The sequence below is a fragment of the Haemorhous mexicanus genome, chromosome 18 (genome assembly GCF_027477595.1).
Source record: "Haemorhous mexicanus isolate bHaeMex1 chromosome 18, bHaeMex1.pri, whole genome shotgun sequence".
Classification (NCBI taxonomy): Eukaryota; Metazoa; Chordata; class Aves; order Passeriformes; family Fringillidae; genus Haemorhous; species Haemorhous mexicanus.
Window position 1 is genome coordinate 4,482,111 of NC_082358.1, and position 25,119 is coordinate 4,507,229.

The 25,119-nt window shown below is 43.0% G+C and overlaps 1 protein-coding gene across 1 annotated transcript in view; it reads left to right on the forward strand.

Moving 5' to 3' along the window:
- Positions 1-25,119, forward strand: part of LOC132335970 (receptor-type tyrosine-protein phosphatase T-like) — a 236,118-nt gene that overhangs the window by 174,980 nt on the left and 36,019 nt on the right. Inside the window, exons 3-6 of the mRNA XM_059863005.1 lie at positions 6,457-6,728; positions 11,365-11,446; positions 14,510-14,625; positions 17,330-17,504. Coding sequence (XP_059718988.1) covers positions 6,457-6,728; positions 11,365-11,446; positions 14,510-14,625; positions 17,330-17,504 — 645 coding nt within the window. The remainder of the gene's footprint in view (positions 1-6,456; positions 6,729-11,364; positions 11,447-14,509; positions 14,626-17,329; positions 17,505-25,119) is intronic.

Consider the following 25,119-nt stretch of genomic DNA (forward strand, 5'->3'; position numbering starts at 1 on the left):
GTGAAAAATGGGTATTTTATGATTGGCTTTTTGCAAATATTAAAATGAATATTATCTGTGTTGTGCTAGAAATGTGTATTAATTCTCTTAAGTAGTGTGTTAAATATAGTTTTAGGTTATAAAAAAAATGTTAAAATAGAAACTATGCTATGTGAGATACTTTTTCTAAAGAAAGGACTCGCAGTGAGACAGCAGCCACAGGACACCTGAATCTTTCAGAGAAAAAGAATTTATTGCTCTCTTATCAGAAGAAGTGAACTTGAGGAAGAAGCTGACACTGCCCAGACAGAATCCTGTGTTTGAATGGAATTGATGCATCATGGATGAGGTGTATGAATATGCAACAGGCTGTTGCTTTTAAGGGTTAATCCTCTGTTAATGTGGGGCCTTTTTCAGGCTTGTGCTGCCCAGAAAGAGGTACCCAGACCTGTCCATACCTCTTTGTTTCTATTGTCTCATATTGTCCTAATCCCAATTGTCCAAATTATTATTACTCTAATTGTATTACTATTTTTATAACTACTTTATTACTATTAAGCCTTTAAAATTTTAAAAAACAAGTGATTGGTGTTTTTCACAAAGGGATGGCTAAAGGGAAAGGATCCCATGCTCTGGCTTAGTGTATGAGGTAGTGAAGTGACCCTAGTCCTGTCCCCTGGGAATGGGACACTGGGAAAGGGTCAGAGCACTCCTGCAAAGCAAAGCCTTGCCTCACAAATCCTCTCCTACCAGGAGGGATCAGGAGCACTGAGTTAGTTTGTACCACAGCAGGTGCCTGGAGCATGAGAGACAAAGGATCTCACTGGAAATGAGAGGTTTTGGACTGAATAAAAGGGAAAAAAATATGAGGGTAGTCAAGCAGTGGAGGAGGTTTTCCAGAGGAGATGGACACTCCTCTGGGGAGGGGTGGAAGACTCCATGGTAAGCTCAGGGCTGATCCTGCTTTGAGCAGGGGCTTGGCCTGAGGCCCCTTCAGCCCAGATTATGCCATGTTGCTTTGTTCTGCCTTAACAAGGACAGGTGTCAGACTCACTTTCCGGGAGATAGAGTTGTTCTTTGGCCACAAACACACCAGTGTCTGAAAACAGGCTGGTGCACCTGCTGGAAACCTGCATCGTTGTCTCAGGAGGAGTCTGCTCTTTAAAACAACACCCTACACCTGGGTTGGGTGCTCAGCCTTTTAGAAGCCTCATTTTGCAGTGGAGCATTTTGACAGCTTCTTTTTCAAGTCTTTCCTGGTTGCTGTAATTTGACTTTTGAAGCAGCTCAGCTCTTGAAAGCCAGCAGTGAGACAGCACCAGCCCAGGTCTGCCGGGCCTCGCTCCTTCAGCTGTCATTTGTCAGAGCACACTGGTGTAAACTTAATGAACAATGTGCAAAGCCATTAAAAACTCAATTACAGCCCTCTCTTTCCTGCAGACGTGAGAGAAGGCAAACATAAAGTGCTGATGTGTAAACACAATAGCCACCATCTGCTGCAGAGCGCCGCTTCGGCTCCGCGAGCGGGAGCTGGGCTGCAGATGCATCAATAATAGGACGCTTATCAAGGCATCATTATCCACCAAGCAGGGGAAAAATTGAAATTTATGGCCAGCTAGAGAGCACTTCATGGTTTAATTCCCCAATTTTCAGTGGTATGTTTAATAACTAGGAGAGAGTGGCGTTTTATGTTCCTGCCGTTGGAAAGGATTTTTGAAAATGAATTTATTTACAGTCGCCCTGTCCTCCTTGCTTCTGACTGATCTGAGCATAACACATTCATTTCTACATAGTCAGGATAAAACCAGCAAGATATTAATTAATTTAACCTGTTGATGCAAGAACACCATGTTTAATTGACCTTATGCTCAATTTGCTTGAATGAACTTATACTTTTCTGTCAAATAAGCATAAAAAAGAACTTGTATCCAGCACAGATAATTTTTTCCTCCAAATTTAATTTTTTTTCAGTTTAGTGTAGTGTTGGAAACTTGAACTTTTGTAAGAAAGTACAAAACAATGAAACTCAATGATATTTTTTGTTTCTTTTTTCCCCAATTGGATATGCAACAGTCTAAACAAGAATTTCTCCAAGATGTATTTTCTTTTATTCATATTCTTGCCTGGAGACATTCGGGAGGCTTTCAGTCATCTATTAGTCAATAATTTCCATTTGTGACATGTTAATTCATTCCTTAGTCCTTTGTATGAGTGGAAAGTGTGACAAGTGATTTGTTGGTGCCAGAGCAGGTTTTATCTCTTTTATTTGCACATACAGGCCTATAAATTGAGAATAAGTCCCATCAGCTTCAGCTCTGTGCTCAGCCTAAAGAAGGCTGTCAGACCTTAAATCACAATATGTCAATTTTCATTAAGGATAATGAGGAAAACCACATTTGTCTTTAAAAAGCTTGCTTGTCTTTTATTTCTTTTCTCCTGGTGGGAGCTGTTTTCATGATCTCTCACCTACTCCTAGATGATGGATCTTGCCCACACAAGTTTCATAGATAAATTTGGAAATTTGGAAATAGGACAGTGGGTCTCAGCTGTTGATCTTGGAGCATGGAGAGCAACTTTGGGAAGGCCTTGGAGGATGGGATACCTGTTCAAGTTCACACTGTAAAAATAAAATAAAATAAAATAAAGTCTATTTGGGGTCAATTCATAGGATATAGGGTATCATTTATTCACAGTTGAAATTTATCTTAAATATTATTATATTTATATATTTATAATAAATAACATACATACATACATATACATATATATATATATATATATATATATATATATATATATATATATATATATATATATATATATATATATATGTTATATATTATTGATATCAGTGATTACCTTGATGGAATTACAAGTTGTCAGCCCCTAGGATGGCCAGGCTTGAGGTTTTTCTCTGGATCCTGTGGGGTGAGCTGTGCCTGGGGTACCCCAGGGAAGGGTTTGAGGGGGAAGCTGCCCCTCCAAGGCTCTGCAGAAAGAAAGGACTGTGGCAGAGTTCCTAGGGAATAAATCCCTTTAAACAAGGCTCTTTTCTCTGCAGAGATGCCTCTGTAAGTGTTATTTTTAGTCTTTTCTATTTCCATAAAATAATACCTCTTTTCAGGACTTTTCTTGAGAAAGTTGTGTTTCTTATAGGATTTCCTCCTGTATCTCTACACACATTGAATTAAACAAAATCAGATGGTATAAATAGGAAGCTGGGAATAATTTATCCATGACAATTGTTTGCAAGGTGATTTTTTTAGTAATTAGGACATATTATTTTGATGAGTGCTTTTTGGTGGATAGGTATTCTTCTTGTTGGTGTTGTCAGTTGCTGGATTCGGGTTCCCCACTCTCCCCAGAACTGTCAGCACTTGCACAAAAGGCCATGAATAGCTTGTGATTCATTATTTTGTGGGTGGCAAAAAATAAAATTGTAATTATTGCTTGGAACTTTTTTATAAAAGCTGATGTTTTTTCTCGCAGAGGAAAGCTTGTTATTTTTATATATGGATCTGTAAAAGTGAAATACTCCCTAACTTTTGCTGTCATTGAAGCACTTACCTCCCCCAGTGCAGTTCAGGGCTGCGTTGTGTCAGACACAGCACAGACCAGAGCAGCTCTTTAGGGCAGGATAATCTACATACTGTCCAAATTAAAAAGAGAAAAGTTGAGAGGCATGCCCAGAAGTGGAATGCTGTGCCAGGTGCAGTCAATTATGGTGTAAAAATCCCTTTTCCTGGGTGCCTCCCGGTGTGGGAGGCACTTGGTCCAAATCCTTGTGAATGCACAGGAGCTCTGCTGTTCTTGGAGTGATTCTGGGCTGCACCTGCCTCCTCCAGGGTGGCATCTGGCACGGGGAGAACTTGTCTGCACTGTTCTCCAGTGGCTCTGAACTGCTTCAGGCAGAGCATTTCACAGCAGCTGCTGCACTCCTGCAGACCATGGCGCCCTTACTCTGCAGTTTTACAGGGTCCTCCCTCCCAAATTCTCTGCACAAAAGTGGGTCTTGCAACTCTGTACTGACAGAGATCCTGGAATCCCACAGTGGGTTGGCTTGGAAGGGACCTTAAAGCCAAATCAGTGCCACCCCTGCCATGGCAGGGACACCTCCCACTGTCCCAGGCTGCTCCCAGCCCTGTCCAGCCTGGCCTTGGGCACTGCCAGGGATCCAGGGGCAGCCACAGCTGCTCTGGGCACCCTGTGCCAGGGCCTGCCCACCCTCACAGGGAGCAATTCCTTCCCAGTTTCCAATCGAAATCTCCCCTCCTTCAGCTTAAAGCCATTCCCTGTGTCCTGTCCCTCCATGCCTTGTCCCAAGGCACTCTCCAGCCCTCCTGGAGCCCCTTTAGGCACTGGAAGGTGCTCTGAGGTCTCTCTGGAACCTTCTCTCCTCCAGGCGAGCCCCCCAGCTCTCCCAGCCTGGCTCAGAGCAGAGGGGCTCCAGCCCTGGTGGATCTGTGTCACACTCAGCCTGCCCAAGCCTGGCTGGGTCAGGTTCCCTGTGCTCCCTCTCCAGGCCTGCTGGCACCTGTGGGTGCTGATCTAAATGTTCTCAGCTCACAGGAACTGCACCCAAATTTCAGTTTCTCAAAAGTTTAGTTTAGATGAGTAGATTTTTCAGAGTAGTGTGTGTACATTACATGCTGAAGAAGAGGATTTTATGGCTGACTGGGAGCAGAGCAAGGGGCATTTGTCAGGATCCTAAGTTTTAGACTGAAACCAGAAAGTTTGGATTCAGCTCTAACATTTCTCCAGGTTCTTTCTGAAAATCTGGAATTTTTTGAATTGGGACCATTTTATTTTTTGTTTTTCCTTCATTTCCTCTGAAAGGCAGCATTGCCAGAGACCATCTTGCCTATAAATTTTCTTAGAGTCTCTTCCTTTTCCTGTGCTTGCATTGCACTGGAATTTTCCAAGGTCTTTAGAGTGTATAACTTTAATAATTTTTTTTTTTTTTAAGGATTGACTTCCTCCTGTTGGTCCTTTTCAAAATGAATATATATCATATAAACACAGGGGGAAAAAAATCTTCTGATAGAAAGTTGCTTGTAGCTGTTATAAATTCATAATATATGACTGTTCAGAGCACAGAATTGTTTCAGAGGTTTGCCTGGCTCACCTGAGTCACCAGCTATGGCGAGGAAAAAGGAAAGTCAGTAGGTCAGGAGTGAGACAGGGCTTTTCAAACTCAATCTTCTGTGAACTGCAAGAGGCCAGCAGACAAACACATCTGCAGTGTGGCTTGGCAGCAGCATCAGAGCCAGCAGTGTCAAGAGGGCTGTGTTTGATTAAAAATTATCATGCCTGGCTGCTGACACACAGATTCCCCCTGCCCCATCCCAGTGTTTTCTTTAGCCCTTTCTGAGTGTGTCTGCACCCACATAAAGGAGATCCTGTAACCAGAACTGAATCAAATAACTCTCATCATGTTCTCCCTTATTGCTGACATTTGTCACCTTGATGCATCTGTGAGGAGATGAGTGGAGACACAATGTGCTATAAAATAACTGCTTGATGAATCCAACTGTGAGTTCAACATCGAGTGCCATGGTAAATATGATGCTGACTTCCAGGTTAACAAACTCATAAATTGCCTCAGTATACATTTCCCTCCCTAAATTCAGCCTACCCTTCCCTCCCACCAGAATTATTGTCCTGTTGTATTATTACAAGGAAAGATGTTGCTGTTATGTTGACAGCCCTCACTTGGTTGGGCTCTGAAAATTGGGCTTTTCTCAACATGACCTTCAGATACTCAGATGCCAGGGTTCACAAATATGGACTGGAATTTAGGGTGTTGGTTGATGCAAGCAAATATCAGCTGAGAGCTTGCTCTGTTGTAGTTTTTGTGTTGAATCATAGAATTGTTAAGGTTGGAAATTACTTTTATAGATCATCAAATCCAGCCATCGACCCAACACCACTAAACCACACCCTCAAACACCACATACACACATTCCTTGAAAACTTCCAGCAATGGTTGCTCCTCAGTCCTTTCCAACACTTCCTATGAAGATTTTTTCCCCCTAATATCCAATCTAAACCTCCCCTGCTGCAACTTGGGGCTGTTTCCTCTCATCCCATCACTTGTTACCTGGTACTGAATGTGCCCTTGGGGCATGGTGTGCAGCAGGAGAACCTGGTTGTTGCTTGAAGTGGGAATGTGCTTTTGTTTAGAGTGACTGTGTGATCACAAGGTGATAAAACAATACAAGCAAGCCATTTCTATTTGGATTTGCAAGTTATTTAATTAAAGTGGTTCTAGCTAGCCCTGAATCTACTGGTGTATGTACCCTGCAATTTTAATATCCTTTCTCTCCCTAACAACTGGCCCCAAACAGCTGCTTCCTTCAGAGGAAACTTTGGTTTGTGGCTCACGAGGGACCCGCTGGCTTTTCCAACGGAGCTGTTTATGCCAAAAATCCAAGCATGCAAACCCACTCCTTGTTCTCATTTTCCTTTGCCCTGCAGGCTCCTTCATGATGGTAAACAGCTCTGGGAGAGCATCAGGGCAGAAAGCTCACCTGCTGCTGCCCACTCTGAAGGAGAATGACACCCACTGCATCGACTTCCACTATTACCTGTCCAGCCGCGACCGCTCCAGCCCCGGCTCCCTCAACGTCTACGTCAAGGTCAACGGGGGCCCCCAGGGCAACCCCATCTGGAACGTGTCAGGAGTGGTGACTGAAGGCTGGGTGAAGGCAGAGCTGGCCATCAGCACCTTCTGGCCACATTTCTATCAGGTAGGGGTTTGTAATATTTTTCCCTTTCTCCCCTTTGGATGTGCATTGTTAGTTTTGAAAATTGTCACCTCCCTCGCTGAATTTTTCTCCCAGAATAAATTCACCTATAGTGGATATATAAGCAGCTTGACATATTTCTTTCCTCCTCACTTTTTTCTTTCGTTGTTGGCAAGCCACAGACTGATGGATGGGAGGCAATTATTGACAAGGCCCACTTGTTCATGGTGAAATTGCCACTTGTGTTGGCACTTTCCATGGCACTGTGTAACTGCAAACAAAACAGTTTCTGGATGTGTATCTGTACTCTGCATAAATCTCCCTGGATTATTTTTGGACCTTGGTTGGTTCCATAAGAAGGAACATTTTTTGATTTGGCTTTGTATCTTGTGCCCATACAAGGAGTAAAAGGACATAAGGTACTAATAAATTCTTGTACCATACATGGATATTCTTCACTAGATCCTCAGCTCCTCCTCTTTCTAGCACAGCTTTATTTATTCTGTTAGAAGATAATTTTTTTTTAGAAAAGGACAAAGCCAAGGAAAGTAATGGCTATGCTATTTTTTTGGTTACATTAGTTTCACATCAACTTATTAGTTGTCTTCTTCAAACTTCATGGGGCGACTTTGCAGCCATTGTTTTAATTTCAGCTAGATAATTCACACTCAATGGACTCACATACTGCTTTTTACTGGTTGGAGGGGCACTTTTTTCTTGTTTTATTTTCAAGACACACACCAAAAAAAAAAAGAAAAGAAAGCCTGGGAGGTAATTGCATCCTAAACCTTGCAGGAGATTTGATGTCCATGTGATACTAATAAAAGCCATGAGTAAGACAGGCACTGGGATAGAATGAACTATGAAAAGGCAGCAAATAGTCTGTGTATAAAAACCAGCAGGTAGAAAAGCCTCTCTTTTTCTTGCTTCTAATAACTGGGTAGGAGGTCTGTAAAATCTGAGCTGGAGGAAGATGCTTTAATGTTCTGCCTCAGAAAGAGTTGTGGCTACCAGCAGAATCCACGGAGTGCACCAGGCGGGTGAGAGAGAAGGATAAAGAGATGCAAATGTGTGGAAAATGGTGCTTTAAGGGCAGTGCACAACTTGTGACTGTTCTGAAGGCACACTGGAGTGCTCCTGCTCCATTCATATTAACATGATCCTGGGCATGAAGCAGAATTTGCTTCATCCTTGGTGCTCCACAGAGATAACAGAAATGATCTTTCACCCAGAAAATCGCTGCTTGAAAAACCTGAAAAAGGCAGTCTGATCTCACACTAAGAGGGATCCTGCTCTCAGATATATCAATAGGAGGCTTCCTGAGCCTCACTTAGGTCTTTTACAAGTACTTTGGCAGGTCAAGTTTGCTTTTCTTGAGCAAAAGAATCCTTTAAATCCAACAAGAATTTTCTACTGAAGCACAAACCTGAATGGATTGCAAGGCAGCAGTACCTGCCCAGGAGTAGTTCTTTCCTAGAAAATGCAAGGGCCTTCTTTTTAAATTTGTGATGAGTGAGAGTGATGGTTCCTTCTGGTCATCCTTGTATTTTTGTTCCTTAAGCATGGCTTTTAAAATTTGAGATCTGTCCTGGACATTTTGGGGGTCTAGTAGATTTCAGCCTCTGGCTTTATAAATCATCTTGCTGGTGGTCTGTAGTCCTGTGAGTTTCTACATTTAAGCAAGGTTTAAGAAAAAGTAAAAACAAGAAAAAAAGAGAACTTGAAGCTTCAAAAATTGAAGAGGAAAATTATTGGTATTTGCCAGCCTAAAGTAACACTTCTGCCTAAATAAGTCCAGAGGTGGGAGGATGACAAAACTTGGGTGTGCTGCTGCCTGAGAAGTGTCTTGTTTTTCACACTCATGATCTAGAATGTGCCATTCCAGTGTTATTTAATAAAATCCTAGGAGGGCTTGGGTTGGAAGGGACCCAAAGATCATCTCATTCCATCCTCTGCCATGGGCAGGGACACCTTCCACTGTCCCAGGCTGCTCCAAACCCTGTCCAGCCTGGCCTTGGGCACTTCCAGGGATCCAGGGACAGCCCCAGCTGCTCTGGGCACCCTGTGCCAGGGCCTGCCCACCCTCACACTTGCCATTTCTTTGTCAGCTTTAAATCAAAATTGCATTCCTGGAGAACTGTCTGCACACAAGAAGCCTGACAGCTTGTTCTATATTTTGAAAAGACCATACAAAACTAACATTTTCCCTAAATACTGAACTCTGCATCAGGCAAAATGTCAATGATCCTCCTAATGCACAGAAACCACACCATCCTGGACTGGGCAGGGCACCAAAAATTCAGCCAGGCAGAACAATCTGAAGCTCTCTGCCCTGGTCTGAGGCTTTGTCAAGTGCTTTGAACTTTGGGGATGTGGCTAGTGGAAAACTGGTGTCCAAAGCAGCTGCCAGAGGTCGTGTTTAAGTCTGTGCAAGTGTCATAGGAGTCATCTGGCTGCAGAAGCACTTAGCTGAGATAGAAACATGGGGAGATTTATCATGTCTACCCTGGAGTTACTTGTACTTGGATTCTCAGCTGCAAATGTTTTCCAGCGTAGCGAGCAAAAGCTCTAATGGTTCTTGGAGAAAGGTAATACGTGTAATCTTGAATTACTGCTTGCCATGAGGATGAACTCAGTCCCAGAATGCACCAAGGGCAGCACTAGAGCCTGCCAGGAAGGTGTTTTTTTGATGTATAGCAAGGAATGTTATTGATCCATGCCTGGAGAAAAGTGTTGTAGCACAACAGATGAGCTGGGCAAGGCTGCTAACACAGACATTGTTGGTAAATCACAGCTGCAACGGGGGCTTGTGCAGTGGGAGGGAAACATGAAATGGCTTCGGGTTTGCAGAGCTCAGGAGCATTTAAGAGTGCTCTTTTCAGAGTGAAGGTTTGTGTTTTGTCAACTGTATTAATTTCTGTGGAGTTCTTTAAATGCAAAGCATTATTAATTGCAAAGCATTGCCTGTCTCAACCATCATGCTGCATTTCCAACTGAATTGAAAAGGACATGAGGGACACTGAGCATGAGATTTGCAGAAATGGGCACCATGAACATTTATTCCTGCCTTTGTCCCATGCTGGGTCTCAGCTCCCAGTTTTTAGGAACACCTGGGTGCTTCCATGCTTCTCTCTTTGATAGGGATAAGATGCTTCAAAATACACAAAAAGACAATAATGTGTAACTTTGAGCTGGGAAAGGGCTGGGAATATCTGAGTGTAAAGCAGAACAGAATGAAATAGTCAAACAATATTGCTTGAATTGAGAGGAGTCCTCTACCCAGAGGATTCTGCACCAGTGGACAGGGATTTTTTAGAGGCTGAGTTGGTTGTTATTAAGTCAGACTGTGCTGTATTAAAGACCCTGCACATGCTGGTAATTAACCAAAGCCAATTCTCTCTGTGTTGGTGCTTACTTTTGCCATCCACTCATACCTGATACCAGTGCCTTGGAGAACTTATCAAGTTCTTGACTTGCAGATAATTGAGAGTTACTTTGTTGTGGCTTATGACTTTTCACAAGTGTAAAACTAAAATAAGATTTTGTAGCTGAAATGTTGCACTTGAATTCAGGTCTGAAGGGAGTTGCACTAGAGCCTTGCATGACCTTCCCAGTCAATGTAATTTTTATCATGAATGATATTTAATTGCTAAAGTAATTATAATTTCCACGCTAAAGACTCCTGTTTTATACTCTTTGTTTTTACAGTCCCTAAAAAGCCTGTCAAGGACCTTGATAACATAAAACACTTGCTAATGGTTTTTGGATTATTTTATCTTCCAGTGGTTTTCTTCTTCCTAGTATTTCCTGGGCAGCCCAATTGCTGTCCAGTCCCCTCTGGAGGAGAACTTTGTTTCTGCATTTTATTAGCTCCTGAGCTTTTCTTAGCTTGTCTTTGCCTGGTTTTATGCCTTTTTTTCCTTATGGATGTATTTCAGGAGATCTCACATCTGACTGTGTTTTGAATTGGAGGAAGAGATCTTAGGAAGTCATGAAAACATAAGAAATCATGTTCTGGAAGCCCAAACGCAAAGAGAAATGAACAGTAGCAATTCTGTGGTTAGAAAGGATATTTTTGGTCTATTTTTAATCCAGGGCAATATTTGGACAGTTGAACCTTTTACTGTAATAAATCTTTTGATGAAGGAGATAAAGAAGAGGCTGAACAGTGACAGGCTGGGAATGCCAGCTCTTATTGAGAACAACAAGAACAGTTGAAAACTGGTTTTAAGTAGTTAACTCTGTGTTCTAGTAGTGAATTTTAGAAGTTACTAATGACTGGAATGCATGGTCACTGATTCAGGAAAAGAATTCCTTCTCATGTAGTGCTTTCTCCAATTTTCCAAGGCATACTGAGAACAAGGTATCAAATTTATTTTCCACTTAATGATCTTTTTTGCTTTTCCAAATCAGAGATGCACAGATTGTTTTTAATCCTCTTGAACCTTGCTCTAATCCTTTGTTCTGCTTCCCCTCCAGATTTGGTGCTGCATTCACACACTGAATTGCCCTGGTATCCCTTCATTGTTAATAAAATGCCTTGAATGACTCAGACTTGGAATGACAGCAGAATGTGGCGACTGCTGAAATTACTGATGCAAATGTTCTTTCTCAGAATTCTTTTTCTTTTGTATTTCAGGTGATATTTGAATCTGTCTCTTTGAAAGGACACCCTGGGTACATAGCTGTGGATGAAGTCAGAGTCCTCGCCCATCCCTGCAGTGAGCACTCTTGATTTTTCTGACTCTACCAGTGTGGTGTAGGCCCCAGTTTGTGTCTAAAGGAGAGATTGACCCAGCTGGGTCAGCACTAAAATGTCTTTTCTCCCTCCAAGGCCCCTAAGGACAGTCAGCCTTGCTTAATTACCTACTTTGCAAGTTGTACAAAAGGCCAAGCTGCTCTCAGTTTATGGCTAGTGGAATTCTATCTTCTTTACTTGCTAATAAACTGATGGTTTTATTGTTTCTTAATCTTATTGCAGAAGCAAACAATCTAAAAAGCATCTCGTAATTACTAGTGTGGTTACCTTCTGAAAAGAACAACCAAACAAATTATTTCAGTGTTTCCTTGGTAAGAGGCCTGTCCCAAAGGTTGGTTTCAGCATATTAGATCTGCTCAGAAAGCTGTGCAGAGATTAGAAATTAATCTTATTCAGACTCTGCACTTATACAGGAGTAGAAACTAATGCAGGTTCATTACACTGTTCAAAAATGTTAGTGCTGCATTTCTTCTATTGCAGGCACAACAATAAGCTGAGGTTTATTTACTTTTTTATGTTTAAAGAAACATTGTGCCTCAGTCTTTGAGCCTAAACTTGTTTGGTTCCTTTACCCACCTTCAGTGGGGCTTGAGGACATGGTATATTTTAATGTACAGTTACATGTAAAGATCTTTTTTAACAGCCCTTCCTTCTGGCTCGTGGTTTCAGTAAGTCAGTGACAGCTGCTCACAAATAAAATGATGGACCTTATAGATGGAGTGGAATCAACTGGTTTTGCTGTGATCAGAATGCCAAAAAACATCTGCCATTCAATGTGACAGACATGGTTCTTCTCAAGTTTAACAGGACATTTCTGATAACTGCAGTATGCTTAATTGCTGCTTAAGTAAATTATATTTGCATTTACCATGTGCTCATTGCTCAGGCCTTTGGGTGCATTTACTTCATTAAGGAATACTTACAGTCTGTATTAACCAGATGTTGCTGATATCTGGCAGCATCCAGACAAATCCCCAAATGGTCTGTGCCTTCCACAGTGTGTTGGGTGATTGCTGGTCCCTTCACTGGGATAGAGGCCACTAAACAAACCCTGGGGCAGAGCCTCTACAGAAAAATGAGGGGATTTAAAGCAGTTAGGCAGGATGCTGTGTTGTATCCCTGCTTAATTAAGAAAACTGATTTTGAATCCATTTCTTCAAGTATATACAGGTCCTTGTCAAAATTAAATGTATTCTTGGTGACTCAGCAACCAAATGTTTGAGACAGAGGTGGTTGGTTGGGGTTTTTTCAATGTGTTTGCAACCCCCAGCAAGCAGAGCTCATTGCAAGCTGAAGTTCTCTGCAGTCTCTGTAAATGCTGCTCCTGTCTGGCTCCCAGTGCTGCTCTTGTTGTGCAGCAGTGTCAGTCACCAGGGTGAACATCACCCACATGTTCCCTTCCCTTGCAGAGCCTTTGCCCCTCAGATTCCTTTTACAATTGTTGTAAATCAAAACATGGGGACTCTGAAGCTCCTGGTGACCCTGGAGGTTCCTGAAATCATTGCTCTCATTTCTTCATTTCTGCTTTACCTTCACAGATGACAAAGGCAGGCAAACCAAAGTCAGCAAAAAGCAGTGAAATGCCCCTAATGACACAGTAATACAGAAAAATAAAAGTATTGCTGGTGCTGCCTCTTGCTTTCCTTTGTCCTGTGAAGCAATACACTGGAATATCCATTTTTTTAATGCTGAAAACTCATTGGCTCTGTGTGCATGAGCCTTGCCATCACAGCACAGCCCATGCCCCAGGAGCTGGGCAGACCCAAGGACCAGGATGTTGGCATTGGAGGGACTCTACAACTTTGTAGCTGAATTACAGCTGCACACTTTAGACTGCTGGCACAAATATGAAAATCATCCTGAAATACCCTGTAGACCGTTCTGACTGTCACCCAGAGGGAGTTTGCCTGTAAACCTTGATGCAAACCCCAGAAAGCAGGATGGTACAGAGTCCCTGTCCTTCAGGAGTGTCAGTGAGCTGTGCTGGATGGGGCACAGGAGCAGATAAAAACATTTGACATGGTGTATGAGCACGTGTTCTCTGTTCACATGTCAAACACTTGTACATCAAGTTTCAGCCATGCATGGCCACAGATGCCCACTTCCCTTTAAAGCTGTTTCCTCCAACAGAGGAGAGGTTATATTGTCCTCTAAAATTATGTATTTCAGTGTCTAATCATACTAGAAAATGTGCAGATATTGTTGAGAAACGCTGACCTTTTTAGGTGTTTTTTCAGAGTATCATACTAAAATTTTTCAAATGATGCACAAACCTTTTTCTGCAGGAAAATAGTTCACTTAAAGGTGTTGCATTCGCTGCTGTAATCTTGTTTATACTTTTAGTTAAAAAGAGACCTAACTCAGTCTGATATTTAATCAGAAAGATAATCCTCTCATCTAGTTTCTTTGTGGAAAAAAATGATGTCTGCATTTTTAATATCACTGATTTAATTTGAACTAATGCTGAATTTAGTGTCAGCAAAACATTGATATCAGTGATCTTAAACTAAGCCAGTGATACAATACTGCCAGTTAAATGAATATTTCATTTCATATCTGATTTGATATTGATGATGCATTATTCTAAAGGTCTAGGACATATTTGATAGTCAAGAAAAGAAAAAGAATAAAAGACTCTTGTGAGAATGGGGTTTGGGTCAGTCATGCTTGACAAGCACAAAAGCATTTGACTTTTTTTGACCTTTTTAGAAACACAGTTTTCAGAAAAGAAGAGATGACTCAATTACTCTTTATAGCAGGCATTAAGAAATTGTGCCAGTGACCATGAACTTGTGATTTGATCCAAATCTGTATTTTCAGAGGTTCCAGACCTCTCTGAGATCCCTCAGGTCACCTTTTCCCATCTCCATCCCCACTTCTCCCTGCAAGGAGCAGTTCAACACCCAAGGGCAGCTTTGTTTTGCAAAGCCACTTCTGCATAGGCTTTGCTGGGTGTTTGGGTGGGTGCACCAGGGGGTGGTTCCTGCCTGGCTCTACCCCTGCCATCCTCTGCCTCTTTTGTCAGGAAAAGCCCCCCATTTCCTGCGGCTGCAGAACGTGGAGGTGAACGTGGGGCAGAACGCCACCTTCCAGTGCATCGCCGGGGGGAAGTGGTCACAGCACGACAAGCTCTGGCTCCAGGTAAAGCAGTGGCTTTTTGTGGTCCATCTGGGGCTTTCTGTGCTTTTGCAAGTGAAATAAATAGCTAGAGAAAGATTGGTGGTGAGGCAAAATCTTCTCATCAAGCTGCTTTGAAGAGCTGCCGTAAGTCGCTTATAGGTGAGAGTTGAGGTGACAAAGTATGGAATTAGGAGACAGAAAAAGGGAAAAATGGCCAGGGACAGCAAAATTCTGGTTTCAAACAAATGCCCATGTACCTGTAAACACTCAACCATAAAGCAGAAGAGGGAGGAAGTGGAACAGTTCTCTTCTGCTTTATTATGCCATGTGCTTTCCTTTCACCCTAAAAATGTTCTCAGCCTGGAGTCAGGGACAATTGTTAAGAAGGAAATCTCCAAGGCCTGAAATTGCTTACCTGGGTGGGTAAAATAGGCAAACCCAGTTTGCACCCTGTACCTCTTGCTCCCAGTTTCCCTTGGCTGCACTGACAGCAGATTTGGTCTTGCTCCTTTTAGTCACTCACTGAAAGACCAAAACATCCCTCCCTGGATGTTTTACTTGCAGCCTACTGATCCAACTGGGTCCTGCTTTTGTGGTGGGTGCAGCAAAAACCTTGGGAATTCACTGTCAGTTTTTCAATTGACATCAACCCCAATATCAGCACATGGGGTGTGTGCTTCCCACTGAAGGACACAATAAATTCTCCTGCCCCTTGATTTTCTCTGATACATGGACTCCCAGCATTTCCATTCCAGAAGCTTTTAAAATCATTGAGTTCCTAAATGTTTAATTCCTAAACAGGTCAGGAGGATCCTTGTTGCATGTACACAAGGCCAACATAATTTGGAGAACACTAAAGCCAGTCCAAAAGTTTTATTCTCAGCTTGGAATGATGTGCCAGAGGGTTTGATCACCCCATAGTTGTAACATCTGGGGCAGATAGGAAGGGCCTTTGCAGTCAAATAATTACCAGACTTTATCCAATTTTATAATTGACTTCAGGCATTTTAATAACATTTAAAACTAACATTTTCAAATCTAGCTTAAATCAAGGAATTGGCTTATCTAATCACAAAAATTAAAAATAGTACTGGGAAAAAGGCTTAAGTTGGTGAGACATGTAGTTGGCATTATATAAAAATGATTTTATATTCAGTGACTATGTTCTCATCATGGCTGTACTTCTAAAAATTACATTTTTAACCTAAATTTATTTACCTGTGGTGTATGTCTAGCACCCACTGAGATATATTTTTAACTTATTTTCTCTTTTCTGGGTTCTTTCATTAAAATATTTTCCCAGTTACAATTAGATGTGTGTGAAAACAATTCTGACCTGCAGCAATATGAACTGTGAGAAGCAGAGTTAGGGAGGAAAGAATTGCTATTGTTAATGAAAACCTGCTTTCCATTCTCTGAAACTGCAACATTTAATGAAAATAGCCTTGGAAACACCCCTGAAACTGTTGAGTAGAAACTGCCAAAACAGCAATGTGCTTTTCGTTAAAATTCCTAATAAACTGGACAAATGAGCAAGTTGAGGTGTTTAAACTGTGGAGAACAATTTCCAGCTAATTCTTTGTCTGTCCCTTTTCCAGTTGGAAAAATGTGGTCTGGCATTGGTTGAGAGGTTTATTGGGGAGTGCTGGATATACAAGGATGTCTGCTCATCCAACCAATTTATTTAAATTGGTCCAGAATCATAGTTTTGCATCTGAAAAGGCCAAATTTACAGAGTCTGTTCATTTGTAGCGCTTTCCCAGGTGAACACAAAGCCTTCAGCTGCTGTGTTTTCACATCCAAGCCAGGCTTCTAATTACACTGGGTGGAAGTGCACAGTGGCAGTCAGAGCTGCCCCTCTGCAGCCTTTGCAGGAGCTAACCTTAGAGTCAGAGAATGTCCTGAGTTGGGAGGGACCCCCAGCATCACCCAGCCCAGCCCCAGCCCTGCCCAGACCCCCAACAGCCCCACCCTGGGCATCCCTGGCAGTGCTGTCCCAACGCTCCTGCAGCTCTGGCAGCCTCGGGGCCGTGCCCATTCCCTGGGCAGCCTGGGCAGTGCCAGCACCCTCTGGGGAAGAACCTTTCCCTGATCTCCAGCCTGAGCCTCCCCTGGCACAGCTCCAGCCATGCCCTGGCTCCTGTCCTTGTCACAGAGTTCCTACTCTGACCAAGCCAAGTGTCCTCAGTGTCCTGCCCCTCCTATGGGTTCCCTTCCAGACACTTTACCCTCTTTGTATCCTTAGAACAGACCAAAAGCCCAGATATATCTCAAATATTAAATAGAAATGCAAACTTAAATATATCATAGAATCACAGGTTTGGGTTTGAAAGGGACCTTAAAGTGGTCCACCTTAAAGCTCATCCAGTGCCACACCCTGCCATGGCAGGGACACCTTCCACTATCCCGGGGTGCTCACAGCCCTGTCCAGCCTGGCCTTGGACACTTCCAGGGATCCAGGGGCAGCCCCAGCTGCTCTGGGCACCCTGTGCCAGGGCCTCAGCACCCTCATATTTAGGGCCCAGCTCACACGGCCCTGTGGATTTCCTGAGGGAATGGCTGAATTCTTCCCTTGAGAAGCTGTGCTTGCCCAAAACCTCTCCCAGCAACACGAACACAGAGCTCTGACCGTGTTAATCACCCCAAGGAGCCACTGACACACAGAACACACCAGCACATAACCTACCTGTCTCCATGATGGCATTGTTTCTCTCTGCCTCTGCAGCAGTGGAACGGGAGGGACACAGCCCTGATGGTCACTCGAGTGGTCAACCACAGGCGTTTCTCAGCCACGGTCAGCGTGGCCGACACGTCGCAGCGCAGCATCAGCAAGTACCGCTGCGTCATCCGCTCCGACGGCGGCTCCGGCGTCTCCAACTACGCCGAGCTCATCGTCAAAGGTAGGAGCAGCAAACCCTGTTCCTGCACAAGGAGTGTTTCATCACTCTCTTGTTTTCTGAAAAAATCTCTTGGCCCAGGGTTTCTTCTCCCGGCCGGCTGAGAAACCTCAAAGGAAAATGAAAACTGTAATTGTTTGATTCGCTTCTCCTGTGTTGTGCTGCTTTGGGATGTGGTTTGGATGTTGTTTACCAAGTGGTTGGGTTCATGTGAGTTGGTTTAACTTAATGACCAATCACAGCCAGCTGTGTTCCTTAGACCTCTGTGTCTCCAGGGCTCAGCCAGCCCTGCCTTCACCTGCAGGACGTCCCCATGGTTTTTGCACCTCCACTAGTGTTCCTTAGCCCCAAGAGCACCTTCCCATTTTACCAGCCCGTCCTGTACTGACTCCAGGGGAGTCGACATCCTCCCTAAGATTTCCACCAGTATTTATATTATAATTGTTCAAGCTTCATGCCACTCATTAATCAACCTTGAGCTTTATGCTGGGGCTCTTTCTGTGTGTGAATTTACTCTGAACAAGCAATTCCATCCCCACTCCCCGTGATGGGTGGTCCCAGCCATCCCACAAATCTGGCAGTCCTTTAAGCCCTGCCAACAGGAACATGCCAAGAGAGGTTACACATGTCAAGCAAACTGGAGTGGCCTCATGTTGCTTTGCTGGGCATGCTGGAGCCCATGGCAATGTGCCAGCCCATGGGAGACACCCAGCAAGCCCTGGCACAGGTGGGAAAGGGACTCTGGTGATGCAGGCTGCAATGGAGAGCTGCTGGACCTGGCACTGCTGTATCAGCTGTGTTGAGGCTCTGGTGAGAGTCACAAGTTTTTCATTAGTATCTTGTTAAGCCTTTTTTAAGTATCCTTCCTCTACTCTTTAGTGTAGTTTTAGTATAGCATTCTTTAACATAATATCATAACATAATAAATTAGCCTTCTAAGAACACAGAGTCAGATTCTCAATTCCTCCTCCATCCTGGGAAGCCAGAAAATACCACAGATAACTGTCTACAGACACTGGCATTCTGTTGGACCTTCTTTTGTTTGTGTTAAAATAAGGAAAAAGGGCGAAAGTGACGTGAGTTAAGTCGGTATCTTGGGTATTTGAATTTAAGCTGTGGACACAGCCCTCATTGGAAAGTTTTGTAGTAAAATATGGTGGCTATGGAGGTTTTCACTGTAGTCAGCTGAATAGTTTGGCTGTCAGTCAGCTTCGCAAGCTGCTTTCCTTTCCAGTATTTTATCAGGCAGAAATAATCTTGTGGTGGAGCATTGCATGTCAGCAGAGAGTGTTCAGGGCTGCTGGCAGTAAATGCTGGGATTGATTCTGCTGACGCCCTGAAGTCCAGAGCAGAAGCATCAGTAGTTCTTGAAGGGTGTTTGGATTTTAGCCATGTTAATTACCATGATTCAAGAGCCTGACACATGCAAGGTGTGCCTTAACCTCCCCTTCCTGAGGCAGGGGGTGAAGTGCTATCCTCTATGCTGGATTCTTTTTGAACCTACCTTGAGCTGCACCACAGGAGTGCTCACTGACTCTTAGGTGGAGAGTTGAGAAAGTGGCTGAGTTGGTCCTGAGGTATTCTGTGTTTGGGGTGAGAGGAATTTGAAGTCTGGGTCTGCTCACAGGTATAATTTACTGATCTAAATGGAGGGTATGAAAACAGAGGGCAGCTGTAGGAACGAGATCAGGCTGTCCTCTGTGCTGCTTTCTGCCAACTGATCTGTCCTTTGGTGATCAGATGTCTTTGTTACGCCTTGGAGTGTTGTGTGGTGCAGATGTTTGGACCATACAGATCATGAGGAGAATGCTTGGGCTGGATGCCAAGTGCTTTTCATTCCCACCCAGTGATCTTGTATCTTGTTCAAATCTGGGGGAATTAATTCACAATTAAAAGGGGCTTGAGCTGCCAGGAGTGGCACACCTAGGATTGTACCATAGCTAAATAGAGGGAAGGCAGCCTTCCAGGGCAAGCAGCTATCAGAGCATTCCAGGCTTAGTTAGGTGCCTGGAATTCCCAGAATCACCAGGTTGGAAGAGACCTCCAAGATCATCGAGTCCAACCCAGTCCCAACCCCTCAACTCACCCCTGGCACCCAGTGCCACATCCAGGCTTTGTTAAACACACCCAGGGATGGGGACTCCACCACCTCCCTGGGCAGATATTCCACAACTTCATCACTCTTTCCATGAAAAACTTTTTCCTAATATCCAGCCTGTATTTCCCTTGGTGCAGCTTGAGAACTTCATGTTTATTGATGCAAAAAGGGAAAAAAATTGAAGACTAAATTAAAGCCATGAATGGCTGGGTGTCCAGCAGGAAAGATGCTGATGCCTTCATTGCTGGGTTGCTAAGCAATGCACCCACCTGGAAGGAACTCTAACAGGATCAAATTGTTGTGAGAAGGTCCCATCCTGCTCCTCATCCCTGATTAGGAAGCAGGGGAGGTTAAGTGGCTCATTTGAGGTCAGTTTGGTGCCACCCTGTGACACACTGGGCTTCCAACCAGCCTGACTAATTTTAGTGTGAATAATAGCAAATTTGTAATGCATGTGCACAGGCGGAAATGAAAGCAAATTGGAATTGTTTAATTCTGAAGAGATGATTATTGAATTGTAATAATGTACTTGAGCATACATTCAATTAGCCTGTAATTGAGGTTTTGCTCAGTTGATAGTCCTGCTCCTAAACCAGCTAAATCCAAGGTAAATCTCTGCTTTTCATGTGCTTTCTCTTGATGGGGGGGTCATAAAATCACAGGGTGTTCCTTCCACAAAGATTAAGATTTAAAAGTGTGTCTATGTAATCTTTTTAATTGAAAGATGTGTTTGCTTCCCTATTCATAAGAAGTTTTATTGGAGTATTTAGAACAGAAAGTAGTTTGCATTTCTCAATATTGAATGAAAAAGTTTGGTAGGTACCAGAAGAAAGGTTTTACCTTGAAATGTGCATACTCCTAAAGCCCAAATTGGACAGTAAATACCTGTTTCAGCAAACAGAATGATCAATGAAATTAAACACACCACCTTGATTGTCTCTGGGCACCTTCACTAAGAGCAATGTATTATTGAAAAGAAATTACTGGCAATTTTATACAAAAGAATATAACAGTATTAGTTCCCAAATTATTCCAGTGTGTTTAGTGGCAGGAGATACATTTGTAATCCTGTGAAAATGCTGTCCTCTGGGCAGCTATTTGCTGTACGTGCTAATGCTTCTCTGTCTTCTGGCTTGAATAAATGACAATACATTTATTCTTCTCTTTGTACTCTCCAATCATAATAGCCAGGCCAGAAAAACCTATCGATTCCATCTGCTCCAGTGGAAATAGCTCTTCTCTATTTCTTCTCTCTCACTGGTGCACATACAGTAATTTAATACAATTTTGTACGTGGCAGTTTAAAAAAAACCCCATAGATTCTGTGTCTCACTACACTGCTCACACCTGAATGGAACATTTCCTGCCTGTAATTTTCTTTTGAGTAAAAGCTGTGTGGCCGTTCCTCGCATTCTGAGCAAAATGTAGGCCTTGCTTGTATAAAGATTGTTTAAAATACTGTGGAAATTGGCTAGCATTTTATCATTTAAGGTCTGTATTAATGCTGGTGTCCTTCCAGGACACTTGTCACATTAGGTAAGGCTGTGGATAACATTTTAAACTCTGTGGGGGTGTATGGAGGACTGTTTGCAGCTAGTTTTTTATCCCTTGATCCCTTTCAGGATCTCTGGATGCCCAAATTAATCACTCAATATATGACAGGAACCTGAGCAGAGCTGATAAACAGGGAATATTACAGCATCTATATCCTACTTTTATGGGCCAGTTTTTCTGAGGTTTTCACTCTCCAGAAGCCTCTCAAAATGAGTTTCCTGCTACCTTTTGCTACCTTAACCCCTTTTAAGGCTCCTGAGATTTGTGTAGGGTCTGTTCTGCTCTTACAAGGGTAGGAAGAGCCTGTTGAGCCTCAGCCCAGCCTCTCACAGACCTCCAAGGGGATGTTCTGGCTCTCTTCAATTTTGTCTTAGTGGATTTTCAAAGTGTTTGGCTGGAAAAATAACCTGTCTCTTACCTGAGAGGCTTTCTGCCATCACTGTGGTGTTTGGGACAGCTCACTTTTGCTTTTATCAGGCTTTCATCAGTCACAGGAGGAGCTGATGCCTTGAGTGACACCAGAGGGAGAGGTGGGCTCCCTGTCAGAGTTGTTTATCATTCTCTCTCTGGGTCTCTTCTGGTGTGATGCTCATCACTGTAATTCCACCATCTGTTTATTAACTCACCAGGTACACACTGAAATCTGCTCCAGTGATTGAGTCTCTTCCTAAAAGCAGACACCAGAATTTACCAAATAAAACTAACCCCAAACCACAAAACAAAGGAAAACAACATAGACAAAAGCACTAAGCAATGAAATGAATAATAAAAAAAAACCCTGTCAAATTGTTGGAGTTGAGATACTCAGGTGTGAAAAACATGATAAATACTTTCCCTTTAAAATAAATCCATATATGGAAGCTTCTCCAGTATGAAATACACTGTGAAAGTTTCAGATTTACAGTTCTAAGACAGAATCATCAAGGAAAAGCTCTACAGGTATTTTGCTGTCCCAGTATTTATTACCAGAACTGACTCCAGAGCAGTTTCAGTTAAATATTCAACAGCAGGAAGTCCTACTAGGAGAAAGAATATTCTGCAGCTTTAAAATCATAAGAAATGAAAACATCTTTGCTCTTGAGCTGAGGCTGATCCTGGGCTGGATCAGGTTCTAGAAATGTCACATCAGGCTCTCCACTGATTTCCTTGCAAACACAAAGTTCAGTGTGGGTGTGGAAGTGTGTGATTCATTTGTGTGTAACCCACTCTGGAATGTGTTCCTGGGATGAAGAGATGCTTCCATGGAATCACAGAGGAGACTCACCAACTCCAAAGTTTTTCACTTCCTACAGAGCTGTTATGGAGAGATCTGATGAATGTGAAGACCCTTTAAATATTTCCTGTATTGGTTTCAGTTTTTTGGGATTTTTTTTTTTAATTTTCATGCCTGATACACAGATAGTTCTATACCCTAAGATATGAATGCCAAATGTGCTCATGGAGTAAAATATTGCCCCCTTGCCATCATGGGGTAATGTAACCTCTGCTGGTGATGCTCAGGTCCCCATACTTCACCCAGGAGATGGGGTGTGGATATGAAAAATAGGTTCTGTATGGGAACTGTCCTCTTTTGCCATCAGGGTGGCTGAAAGACCACGTCCCATGTCCTTAGACCATGTCCCATGTCCTTAGAACTCTTTGGAAGACAAGCTCAGCTGTGGAAAATCTGATTTTTATATTTTACTGTTAAAAAAAGCATTTTTTCCATGTGCATTAATAAGCAGCTGGCAGGTGTGCAGATTCCTATCTGAATTTATCAGGTTCATCCAGATCACAGAAGTTTCTGGGCACGTTTGAGTTCATCTGCCTCAGTTCTGCACATTAATCAAGGCCCTCAAAGCTATCAGCTTGTGAGCAGGAGTCAGTCCCTGGCTGGTGCTCCCAGCAGTGTCAGGACACTGATAATGAGGGTTCCCTCAGGCTGCCTGCTCTCTCTTTGCCTGTTTTCTCCCAGTTTATACAAGAAGAGTGACTGTTCAGTGTCCAGGGTGAGAAGCTGAGTACAGATCTGCTAAAACACCTAATGACTGTCCTAGGGTGACGTTGTGATGCTTCCATCCCCAGTCATTGCTCTGTTCATGCTGGATATTATGTTCTGTGCCTTCAAGACTGGCTCTGAAGAGTGAAAGTTTTGTTTTGTTTTGTTATCAGCCGCTCCCCCACGGCTGGTGGGACACAGAGACAGGGCAGTACATAGTGCTGCTTTGGCTTTTGGCTTTGCTCTTGCCCCTGCTCCTGCTCATTAGTCAGTTTAGCCAAGCAATCCGAATTTTCCCTGGACTGTTTTTCCTTTCCCTTTTTTGGAACCACTCGAGCCTGCTCTGGACTGGGACCTGGCAAACACCAAGAGAGAGAGTTTGCACCTTGTGGCTGCAGCAGCTGCCCCAGAGCCAGGGGCTGATAACAGAGCCACCACCCCAGGAGAGACTTTCTGAATTTGTCATCTTTTTCAGAGCGGTGACAGAGTGTTCTCATCTGGTATTGTTCACTTTGTGTGCTGGGGCTGCTGTGCCTGTTAAATAAACAGGTTCTTTCCTCTTCTCTCTGAGGAATCCTTCCTGAACCAGTTGGGGGGAGGGACTGTGTGGGTTTGCTTTCTGGAGGGGCCCCTGTGGAGGGTTTCTCCCAAACCTGCCCTAAACCAGGACACGATGCAGCTCTAAGCACTACACCCAGGCTGGGAGGTGCATGCAGGCTGTTTGTGAGGGTTGTGCTGCTTGTGAAATATCTGAAGGAGGGACAGTGGCTCTGTCATTAATAGAGGCTCTGAAAAAGCCACTTCTTCCTTTATTTCTTTGCAGTCATAGTGGTGTAGGGAATGTAACAATCCCTTTGTTGGTGTTGGCTGGTAATTACCTGTACTTGTCACTGCTCTGTTTAATTCAGTGCAGCTCAGCAGCTGTTACTTTAACTCAGTTTTAATCACGGGGTGGGTGTGTGGTAAGAAAAGAGGAGGTAAAGAAATTACAAGCACTTCAATTTCTCTTCTTTCCACCCAACTTCATATCTGTGAAGCCAATGAAGGAGACGGAAGACAAAGCTGTTGTGATGTAGATGTTCAGTAGTTTGAAACATGAGTCCTCTCAAAAGGAATTATTTCCCTCTCCTTATGTTTAACTTCCAAAACAGAGCTGGGAAATGAAGCCATTTCCTTGAGGAGTGATAAATGTGCAGTTTATAGAAAGGATCCAGTTGTCAACATTGCATCCAGTGCCACACAGACTTGCAGTAGTGGTCCAGAGTTGTTTCCTGGTTTCTCTTGTTTATATTAATCAACAGGGTGTAAACAAACATATTCAGGAGGAATGCAAAGCCACTAGAGGTACAAGACAAGTTCATAAACTAATAATGTATTCTCAATTCAATTTATATTTTCCCCAACTTTTTTTGTTTCTCTCTTCAGCAGCCTTTTTTTTTTTTGTTGTTCCTCTGTAATTTGAGCAGGGAGTACTCAGGGTTTAAACTCAGCCTTGTTTCTAACAACCTGTGAAATGATAACTGCTCTCTATCATACCACTAAATACATGATACACATGCAAACCTTTTAGTTTCTAGTTAGAATTATTAAGGAGGCTTAATGCAACTGCATAGAAATTAGCTCAGGACTGATGATGCTCAGAAAAGAACATACAACACCAAGAACACAGCCCCGTGCCTTTGGTGCCTGGAAGTGTCCTTGCAATGAATGACCACCAAATTTGAGCCATCATCAAACAAACCTGGCAGCTTTTCATTCTTTGTTCCTTTTTAAAGTACAGGGTTTCATGCAGATTGATTGTTAATGATGCTCACGTGACATTAAAATTCAAAATTACACTTTTTTTTTTTTTTTTGCTTATGACTGAACTTAGACTTAGCAGGAGAGATGAGTCACATTCATTGTTAACTCTCTTCTGCTCATCCTTCCTCTGCCTGCTTAATTCTAGGGAAGTTATTAATGGGCTTCTCCTGAAAAATAGGATCTAA